The sequence below is a fragment of the Mchenga conophoros genome, linkage group LG7 (genome assembly GCF_057382185.1).
Source record: "Mchenga conophoros isolate Kocher_MC1m ecotype Shallow Benthic linkage group LG7, M_conophoros_male_GT1.1, whole genome shotgun sequence".
NCBI classification, from domain to species: domain Eukaryota; kingdom Metazoa; phylum Chordata; class Actinopteri; order Cichliformes; family Cichlidae; genus Mchenga; species Mchenga conophoros.
In genome coordinates, this window is record NC_140532.1 from 15,161,220 (window position 1) to 15,172,260 (window position 11,041).

The 11,041-nt window shown below is 40.9% G+C and overlaps 2 protein-coding genes across 4 annotated transcripts; one reads left to right on the top strand and one right to left on the bottom strand.

Annotated features, from left to right (window-relative positions):
• Window positions 1-4,154: 4,154 nt before the first annotated feature.
• tmem276a (transmembrane protein 276a) lies at window positions 4,155-6,719 on the bottom strand. Its single transcript, XM_085282418.1, has 4 exons — window positions 5,954-6,719; window positions 5,418-5,531; window positions 5,177-5,314; window positions 4,155-5,041 (listed from the first exon to the last, which is right to left on the bottom strand). Exons 1-4 carry the CDS (start codon window positions 6,354-6,356, stop codon window positions 4,794-4,796), a joined length of 903 nt encoding a protein of 300 aa, XP_085138544.1. The 5' UTR covers window positions 6,357-6,719; the 3' UTR covers window positions 4,155-4,793.
• Window positions 6,720-7,717: 998 nt separating this feature from the next.
• Window positions 7,718-10,540, top strand: spi1a (Spi-1 proto-oncogene a). Of its 3 annotated transcripts, none has more exons than XM_085282476.1 (5): window positions 7,718-7,874; window positions 8,289-8,412; window positions 8,488-8,660; window positions 9,689-9,854; window positions 9,954-10,540. In XM_085282476.1, the coding sequence occupies exons 1-5, from the start codon at window positions 7,848-7,850 to the stop codon at window positions 10,262-10,264; spliced, it is 801 nt and encodes a 266-aa protein (XP_085138602.1). In that variant the 5' UTR covers window positions 7,718-7,847; the 3' UTR covers window positions 10,265-10,540. The 3 variants fall into 3 exon arrangements, with proteins under 3 accessions (XP_085138602.1, XP_085138604.1, XP_085138603.1); XM_085282478.1 differs by having other exon boundaries at window positions 9,722-9,854; XM_085282477.1 differs by having other exon boundaries at window positions 8,319-8,412.
• Window positions 10,541-11,041: the final 501 nt, after the last annotated feature.

An 11,041-nucleotide genomic window follows, 5' to 3' on the forward strand; every position in this document is an offset into this window, starting at 1 on the left:
CACTGTCATCATTATCTAGTCTTTTGTCTGTCATAATCCACGCAGTTCGAGGTTGACATGAGATGTTACTGTGTTTAAACTCTGAGCTGTTTTGGATTATGTCATTTTTACTAAAAATAGGCTTTTAACTGGCAAGTTGTTTATATGCCTATAAAAAAAGCCCTGTTTTGCTCTTGAGTTTATTTCAGAGACACTGTTTATGGATGGAAAATTGTTTTGAATTTCCAAAATAAGCATTAACCCTGGCTAACAGGGTCACACATAAACACATCTGTTAGGCAGTCTTCATTTGAAGTGCCTTGGATTTAATATCACAAATGCCTTTGGTGGTAATCTCTGTATTTTCTTTCTCTGACTACCGTAAAATGTTCTTATTCCAGCCAACGTCTGCAACAACCACAAAGTAACAGCTACAAGCATGCCCACTTTTTTTCTTTCTTACTTTTTTTTGTTAACAGAGATGATGTCTATGCAGATGTGAGTGAGCCAGATGGGCTGCAATGGGCTCAACTGGGTGTGATTTCCTCTGTCTGGTTTTCCTCACAGTCCAGCTTCCCCTGAGGGACCCCTTTTTAAAAAAAACAGCTCTTTCTTTCTTAGCACAGTGCAGACCAGCACAGCAAAAACCCAGAGCTGCAGGAGCTCCTGAGAAACCCTATATGTCTATACAGCTCTTAATTTCCAGGGGCACAGTACAGGGCTCCAAGATTTGATTAAAATATTTGGACAAAATTTCCACTGTGTTAGTAAAAGTGGAGCTATTCGCAAAACCTCTCATAAGCAACCTGCCCATCATAGTTAATTTGTCTTTTTTGGCTCTGATATAAATCCACCTATAGGAAAAAAAAATTTTCCCGCAAGATTAGATTCAGATCCACGCTGCTTAGAGGCACGACTGCCCGAGCGTTAAGCATGCTGTTGAAGAATTTATTCTCCTTAAGAAAAAGAAAGAAAGGTCAAGAATGCAGACCACAGTCGACCTGAAACTACTCTGACCCGAAAATGACAGGCCTCTGGGGTGCTATTGTTAGAAAGGAGAGATTTGTTAAGTGCTCCATCTGCTACTAGTCTTACCGTTATTATTACTGCAATGAAACGACTGATCGTTTTAATATGATTCAACTGCATCTGACGCTCTTTTAAGGAGCTCTTGTTCAATAAAAATAGAGATACTGTTTAACTTCTCAAGTTTTTTAACACATCTCAGTGTGTTAAACACATCTCAGTGGACCAGCTCCATGACAACAGAGAAATTTCCCACTGAGCAAAGTCTGCCTTCTGCTAAAGACTCTTGAAAGAGCAGGAAAGTGAACCTTGAGATAAGACTTTTTTTCAGATTGCTGTGTTGAAGGCCAACCCCCCCCCCCCCCCCCCCCTTTCACATACTCAGGAGCAGAATTAATTTACATCCTTAACAAATGTTGCTGATGTAACAAGACAACATAACTAAGTCAAAGACGAAAAGAAGTGAGAGCTTTAACTTCAGTAAAAAAGAAACACTTATACCAGTGTGGTATGCAGGGATGTAAGCAAAAATCCTACATTTAAAATTAATTTTAGTATAGGAAGTATTGTTAAAGAAAACAAAATGCAGAATAGCCCATTCGGAAGGGACGGATGACCTCTTTCACTGCTTAATTGCAATGAAAAAGCATTACTTTGCTGTAAGTGGAAAAGTTGATTCCTTACTCTATAGTAGCTGGTGATCAACTATAACTATTTATGTATATCAGTCTGTCTTATTTTTTTATATTTGTAAAGTCATTACTTAATTGATGAGAAATGGAAAGTACAATATTTTTTTCAAAAATATATTTTAGTATAAACCCGAATAAAATACCAACATTTAAGTACAATGGCCTTCAAACTGTACTTTAGTAAATAGTCCTTGCTACTTTCAGCATCCAGGCCTATGGAAAACTAAGTACACTCTTACTGCTTCCACTGAAATTCAAAGAGTAAGGCACAGTGAGGTGCTACTAATTACTTGATTACACTTGATTAATTAATCATCTGTATGTGTGAGCACCCTTGTAAAACCAGATGTTTTGGCAGTTTGATGTCTGCAGCATTCAGGTGGGTGTTAATGGAATACCAAGAACTGTTCCTGCCCATCAATTTGAGATGAGTTATGAGGCCATTTCCAAACAATTTGAAGTTCATCATTGTGCAGTGAGGAAGATTATTCACACGTGGAAAGCTTTCAAGACACTTCAAGCTCAGACTGTGCAATGCTCGGAGAAACTGCCAAAAACAAAACAAGAGGTACATCTCAGACTCTGCAGGCCTCAGTTAGCATGTTAAATGTAAAAGTTCATGAATATCACAATCAGGAAAACAAATGTGGTTTGTTTGGAATGGTTGCCAGGAGAAAGCCTCTTCTCTCTGAAAAAAACATGACGGCACAGCTTTGGATTGCAAAACTGCATCTGAACAAAACAAAAGGCTTCTGGAACAATTTCCTTTGGACAGACAGGACCAAAGTGGAGATGCTTGGCCATAATACACAGCACTCATCCTGGAGCGAACACTTAATACTAACTGTCAAGCACGGTGGTGGAAAAGTGATGATTTTGGCTTGTTTTGCAGTCATGAGTCGACAATGAACTCTTCTGTATAGTCAAATGTGAAGCCATCTGTCTGACAGTTAAAGCTTGGTGTAAAACTGCATTATGTAACAGGTCGATGGTCCCAAACGCAGCAGCAAATCTTCAACAGAATGGCTGAACAAAGATGTTGCAATGGCCCAAAGTCCAGACCTGTTTGAAATGCTGTGATAGGACCTTAAGAGAGCTGTGCATAAATGAGTCCCTCAGTGAACTGAAGCCACGCTGTAAAGAAAAGTTGGCTACAAGCTACTGAATCATGGGCTGCATTTAGCTTTTCTTTTCACAAGACTCCACAGAGTCCCATTTGACCTTATATAGAGAAAAGCATACACGCTTTTTACTCCACTTATCTGACATGGTATTAGTCACTGTTGGGGTTGGGGTTTTTAATGCAAAGCATACTTAAAGTTCAAGCAATTGAATGCACTTTGGCCAACAAGCCATGGGTATGTAGCATAATTAGACCACCTACAGCACCGGATGACTTTTTAATGATGTGGGCACATGTAGGACATGTATGATTCCTCCTCATTAACCACACAGTCCTTTGTATCATTGATACCAGACACTGTAACACTGCAAAACAAACCAGTCTTCACAATTCGTTTGAACAGTTAGATACATTTACAACAGAGGACTACTGTTTGTTTACATGAAAAATGTTTTCATGTTTCCAGGGGCTGTTAACGGAATAAAAAGGAGCTCTTTGCAATGAATTAACGGTCCACTAAGAGAGTCTGTGCATCCTCTGGCAAATGATTTTATCACTGAATATATTTTGTTCATTTATGATGGAGAGTGTCTGTTTACTTAAATCTCCAGTGACTTAAGTAAACAAACACTGTGCCTAATCAACAACAGGGATTTATTTGAAGACTGCAGATGAAGATTGCCACAATCTGAGCAACAGAATAGCACCGATGAGCAGCAAAAGTTCAGGAAATGAGTGAAGCCAATATTTGAATTAGCTGTCAGAACGATTAATTTTTTTCTTAAAACTAGTACGCATGAAAAAAAAAAACACCTTGAAAAATTATCAGCAACATCAGTGTGTTAATCTGTGAATTGTCAGCATGTTGTGATCCGAGAGCTTTGGATGAAGTTATCCGGACATTCCTCATTTTATGTGTGGCCCTGCTGTTTATAAACATAGATTGAATTTCCACTGAAGCGTGCAGGCGGAAAAAAAATTACTTCACTTTCATGTTCTATTAAATTTGGACTGATTTATTTCTGTCAGTTTTGTCACTCAGTTTTGGTCACTGATGCACATTTTGGCCACTGACATTTGCACATTTAAGCATTTAGAAGTGGTTGCATAAAACGGTGGCCTGCAAGCAGCTCCAACACCAAGAGAAATAAATTCAGCTGCAGTTTTAAAACAATGCTGTAAATGCCTTGACTCGGTTAGCAGGCCTCTTCTGCCTGCTGGCATAACAGTGAACACATGTTAAGACATAAGACAACCACAAAGGTTTTTTTTGCTTTTGTTTCTTTTTATATGATGTCTGTTCAGTGCATTACATGAGGGGGGAGGGAAAAAAATACTTTTGCATGGCTCTTTTATTTTTCAAAAATATTCCGACAGGGGTAAGACCTCAAGAACAACAAAACACTTCCCTCAAACACAGTTTGGTCTAATGCTCTTTTTTTTTTTCCTTGAATAAACACAAATGCATCTGCATACATACAATTCATAAAGTACATGTACATATCTTGTTTTGAATGGGTACATAATGATACACAGTTGCCCTTTGAAATGTGAATTACAAGTCCATGGTTTGATCTTCAGTTCCCATTTGAAAGTTGTGCTATTGACCTCCTGCCAGTGCATCTTTTTCTCTTTTTTATTCTGTTTTTCTTCTCAAACTAGCAGATTTTACAAGAAGAAATTGTTATATTCTCCTCTTGAAGAGCAAGCAATGACACTCAACAGTTTATTCATAAAGAGGGACAGAAGAAAAAAATCAAAAAGCACCAGAGGAACTGAAACCGTCTTCAGTCAAATGTCACCTCTTTATCATTTCCCATGTGAGTGCGAGCAAGTGTCCCATGCTTTCTCTGTGCCTGGCTAAGTGAAGGCTTTCTCTTCTCTCTGAGTCCCTGGGTGAAGCTGTCTCTGGAACAGGGCTCGTCACTGTTTCACAGATGAGACAGGTGTCTGTTTGGTATGCCCGCGGCCTGTCACACACAGCCGTTCTCCTGTCTGGGCTTGTGCACCGCACTGGCCTGTGGGGGGTAGAGGGAGGGAGCGAGTGTGCACAGGAAGCCAGCCAGCAACGTGAGGCCCAGTCCACCCCACGCACAAAACATGGACCAGCCGTAACCATGACTGATGTCCTCTGGTATGCCAAACATGTAGCGCGGATAGCGGGACAGTTCAAAGTTGATTCCGGCCACACACGTGCAAAGGGAGATTATGCAGCACGTCCCTGCCAGAGAGCGAGGATGAAACAAGTCAGCAACCCGATTTGATCCCCCCGTTTTGATGCGCCACGGTTAATAAAGACCACACCGCCCCTCTGCGGTGAGTCGGGGCAGTGCTCTTTATGTAAAGAACTTCTTACCTCCCATGAGGAAGAGAAGTCCGGCGACATACTGCATCAGATCGTGGTCTTGACAGCAGCCCAGAGCGCCTATGATCCAGCCGAACATGATGATGGATATGGCCATTCCTATGAAACTGGCAGTCATCCTCTGGAGATCTGCAAAAAAAAAAAAAAAGGCACAGCAGAAAACACCGTGTATGTCAGGGGGCGTGCTCAGTTTTTCTACATTAATTCATCAGATTAAAAAAAGGTAACTCACGAAGCGCGTGCCACTCATCCTGCCTTATTGTCTTCGTCAGATTGATTGGCAGATTTCTGGGGAGCTCTGATGATGAGTAGTAGTATTTTATTGGTGTGCAGCGTGGAACCAATCCTGTGGATGTAAACAACACAAAAAGGATGTCTCACATTAGCACTGAGACGAGATGAAGAGGATATCACAAGGCTCGCTCCTGCCACCCCCCACCTCCCAAAAATACGCACCCAGCCCCCACTCCACCACCGCCCACCCATCCACCCACACCACTGTGGAGTAGCTTATTGTACGCATCCCGAGGCTTCTGTTACTACAGGCTGCCCTTTTGTGCTGGGGCGAGAGAAAAAAACAGCACGTCGATCGCATTGTAACTGTACTCCGTGCGATACTGCGTAGGCCTCGAGGGTCTTTGCGCAGCATCAGCACCTTGGATAGCGCATTCGTGCACAAAGTATTGTTACCGACAGCGCCTGTCACTCGACACAAAGCTTCCGAAACAAACACGTTACAGCACAAAAACACGAAGCCCGACACCAAACCTTTAAAGATCAAATCCTCCGTCTCCAAGTCAAACCCTTCTCTGTGGCACTTCCTCCACAGTCCGGTGACGGTGGAGTTGAAATGCCGACTGCAGAGAGACTCCATTGCCGGGGCAGGAGGCAAGAAGTGCCGCTTAGCCCGCAGCAGCATTTCGCCGCTGACACTGGAGCCCTTTCTTTCAACGTTTTTCTCCTTTGGCAGCATCCGAAGCGGAAGGTTGTTGTTGGAGATGTAAATGTAGCCGGGGTCGTTTCTTTTGTTTGAGTAATTCTTGCAGCGTTCCCGGTGCCTCCTGGCGTCAGTCTCGTACCAGTTGTCGGTGCTGATCGCCACCGCGATCAGTCCCAAAGCGCAAAAAGCCAAAAACAGACCTGCCACGGTTAAAGTCCTCATAGCAGCCATGTTCCATGCGTATCTCGCCTCTGTGCCGTGATATTTCCACGGGACAGCGGGACTCCGCTCCTGGCTGCTGCTGATGTCAGTGTCTAAGGTGGGGAGGAAATTTGGCAATACTTGGAAATCGGAAATGCTGATCAATCGGCGAAGCCCTCATTTCTCTAATTTGTCAAGCATCCCCTAAAAGAGCCATATTCGGGGGCGGAGGATAAATAGATTTGGGCCTCGATGTGCTATTTTGGTTGTCTCCTCTATGCCTCTGAACTCAGTCTAGCCTAGATACTGGCCAGTTCAACGTTTCTTTCCAGTAGATGGAGACAGAGCAAATATTTGAAAGCACGAGAAGCCCCAGACCTGCACTTTACGCACCGTGGGTCACGGTTTGCAGTCGTCATAAACACGATTTTCTGGGGTTAAACAAAATAAAGGAACCTTTGCCGTCTTTTAATAGACCATGTCTCAAGGCACCTCAGCTGATGTGTTCCGTGAAACACAAAAATGCAGACAAACAACCTGCTTTTCTCCCTGTGGTGTGCTCACAGGAAACAGTTTCATCACAGCCAGCAGACTGCCTCTGGTAAGTTTCCATTAAACAGAGGCAAAGATGTCAAAGCACAGCGTAATAATGTTTGACTCATTCGATTATTTTAAAAGAAGTCATAAAAATCCACCTCCATGCCAGAAAAAAAAAGTCAGAAGGTGGTTATAAAAATCTCAGTGTTGTATGTATAAAAACGTAGACAAGTTACAGGGACAAAGTGAGTCCAGCTCTTTCCGTCTTTTTTTCACTGGTTTCATCTCATGGTCAGAACTTCCTCAATTGAAACCATAATGCCAAACAAAAAGAGGAACAAGGCTGGTCCAAACTTCACTTTTGGTTTCGACTGCTGCCTGCAGTAGCGATTAAAAAATTCCTGTGTGAATAAACCATACTCATTGTAATTGAGAGTTAGAATCTCATAAAGCCTGCTTTCCTCTTCAATTATGATGTGTTAAATGAAATAAGTGTTGCATTATCTTTAAGTTTAATCATGTTAGGAATGAGTGCAAAGATTAGAGTTAATGTCTCTCTAATCACATCAGTTGAACTGATGAGAGAGAAGAGTTGAAGCAGGGAAGGGCTCGTCATTTAATATGTGATAACCTTCTCCTCTCACTGCGTCTTCTTTAAGGGTGTGAATGTTTTCACAGACATGTGGAGATGTTTTGCACTCAGAGTGTGCTATAACACACAAAAAAAGCACACTGGGCTTTAGACTTTTAATGCATGCATGTAAACATGGTGTATGGCCATCAGGAACTAACTCACCATATGAACCTAGCAACTGGATATGAATGCAGACTGTATATGTTCCAGCTTATTTCTCACTTTCAGTTCCCATTTGCGTGCTGCAGTCAGTGCCTGGCGACACTCCGTATTTATCGGTGAAGCAATAAGAAAAAGTTAAAAATTACCACAAGCTTAAAGAACCAAGAAGCTCATGAAGCCTTGTTTACATGATGGATGGCTATGTTATATCATCTGTAAGTGGATCTCTTTTGATTTTTTTACCATGTATATGTCATACACCAGGAGATAAGGCTTTGATTTCAGTTTGCGACATCGTGAAGGTATTTTGTTTTCCATGTGGGTTTCTGTTAGATTGAGTTTTCAGTTACCTTTGAAGGTTATTCTAGTGACCAAAGTAGAGCTTTAAGACACTGGAGGTGGTACTTTATTTGTTATTAATGTCTGCAAAGATGATTTTTGTTTGTGTTTAAACAGGATATACTTATTTCACTGCATTTTAACCGTTAACATATGGTAAAGTCCAGTATATAATCTGCACTCCTGCTTTATTCAGCTGATTTGATTGTTTTGTCTGTTTTATGTTCTTCTAAAATCATATCTGAAAACATTTTGGAAAGACAAAGAGACTCAAACTTTTAATTTTTCAGAAACAACATCTCATATTTCCCCCCCAAAAGGCTTCAGAGGAGGTTATTGCAAATGAGGCAGAGAACTATCGACTGTCTGTGGAGCTGTACCCTTACCTCACCGGCGTGGGGGAGATTTGCGATGGTTAGTAGACTGGATTTCAGTGTTAGAAGGTGACTCATCATACGGCCATGTGCTTAAACCTCGGTCACTTTTCAGAACGTAGATGGACCTTCCAATCTGAGCGGGTCCAGGCGTCAGACTTTGAGAATCCCCTCACGGAGCTTCAGGCCGTGTCTCCCCCACAGCTGATACCACCCTACCGCTATGGCAGTGAGTCACTGTACCTCCAACTTGATCCTCCACTCGTTCCTCTGTCTGCATCACCACAAGTAAGTCCATGTATGGTAGCTTGAAAAAACACAGTTTCCATTGATGTGATTGGAATTACTGACAAGTGGCCTGACAAGTAACGAACCCCCTTCTATTAGGATACACTCACTGCCCAAGCTACTATTCTAAAGTAGAGAAATCCTTTTAAGTGTACTGCCGGGTTGTTTTTTTTTATTTGTTTTACTGTGATTGAGGTATTAACATGTAGCAGTGATTTTAGGCAGTGATGAAAAAAACATTTACTCAACTGTTACTACACTGCGTGACTCACATCAGTCTGATTGCTCATTATTTCTTCCCTGAGGGAGAATACATTTACTGGAGTCTTTAAAAAGACCTCAAACATTAAAAGAAACTCAGAAAAAAAAACAAAAAACCCTAAAGCTTTGGTAATTATTCTCACTGTCTTGAACACAGCCATGTCTGAAGTAACAGTAAATTATTTGACTTTACTCTGATTCATTTGACATTAAAATGTTCCTCATGTAAGGGTCACGTTCACTATGAAGCCTACATAATGTCAGAAAATTGCCTATAACAATTTTCTATACTCCAAGCAGAATCACAGGCCAAGAAGACCAGACAATATTTGGTATTTTTCTACTACACACTTGTAATGAACATATTTAGTTGACAGATTAATCAACAAATGGATTAGCCATTTCACACATAACTGTGTATATAAACTGTACGTGCTCCTGACTTTCAGAATCATTCAACTGCTGCCAAGAAATGAAAACAAACTGTGCTGCTGTGAACTGAATCGGGGATTTAGAAGATTATAATGTGATTTTATCTACACAAATACAGCACATGATGTGGACAGTCTGGGATATTTCCTCTGAAATGTCATCTGCACTGTTGGGTACTGCTGAGCACTGAATTCTAATTCTGGCACGGCAACTTCCTCTTTTAACACAATGACTGAGTTTAAATGAAAATGTCAGGTGATGAATAACTGCAAAACAAAAAATGTTGCCCGGTCTGTCACTTCTGTGCATAAACATGCTTTAAATTTCCCCTAAAGATCCCATATTACACCTCACCCCTGTGCTACCAGTACCCGCCTTCGGCCTCACCTGGACAGTACTACTCAGAGGAGGACCAGAGAGGAATCAGTCCACCGCTTGAGGTATCAGAGGGCGAGGATGAATATGAAGGTCATAACCCTTCTTCCTTCAGGAGAGACACTAGTGGGTATTTTCAAACCTCTTTTTTTTTTCTTACATTCAGTCATAAACCTTGTAAACTGAATAAAATTGCTTTAGCAATTCTTATACTTTCCACTCCAGACAACAAGAAGAAAATCCGTCTGTACCAGTTCCTCCTGGACATGCTAAGAAACGGCGACATGAGTGAGAGTATCTGGTGGGTGGACCAGGACAAGGGCATCTTCCAGTTCTCCACCAAACACAAGGAAGCCCTGGCGAACCACTGGGGTATTCAGAAAGGAAACCGCAAAAAAATGACCTACCAGAAAATGGCTCGAGCTCTGAGAAACTATGGTAAAACCGGAGAGATTAAAAAAGTGAAGAAGAAGCTAACCTACCAGTTCAGTGAGAATGTGTTGAGAAACTTATATTCACGTCAGTACCCTCAATGACAAGGGAACAAACGCTGTCTTTAATCATGCTAAACTACTCAAATTTTGTCTGTAGATTTACAATTTCAGTTTGTTTTTCTACCATGTTTCCTTCCTTATTTATTTGTAATCTGTGACATTTGCTAATGTCTATATAAACAGCTTAATTTTAAACTCAAATTATGGGTGAATAAGAACAAAACTAAGAGTAAAAGATCAGTGACAGCTGCAAATAAATGTTTTAAAAATGCATATTGTAATTTTCTGAATGCTGTAAATAAATATAATGCTCTGCTATTTTTGTCAAATTATTCAAATGAACTGGGTCTGTCTTTGAACAAACAAAAAATGTGTTTTACTCCTTAAAATAAAAATCTTCCTAGCCTTGTTAAAAAGGCAGAATAGAGCTGTCCCTCTCTGGAAAGATAGAGAACTCATTAGAATATTAAATTAAATAGATGTCGCAACAACACTCTTCGTGCAAAAGATTAAGTACAATAGTTGCTACGAAATGACCTGCGAGTAAATTATAAAGGTGTATTTAGTCTGTACCTATGTAACGTCCTTCCTTGGACAAAACTTTTTCTTCACTCGTCAGTATAGTCCTTATACCTGGCTATTTAAGAGGAAGGACTTTTATTTTTCTTTGTTTTGTTTTATTTTGTTTGTTGCAGACATTTCAAACACTTTTGTATGAATCATTAAAGCAATGTATCCCCATTTACCTCTTGCTGAAGACTGCTGCAGCCCCGCGTTTGGACAAGTGGGAGAAGTTGCACGTACAGCATAAGCTTTTAT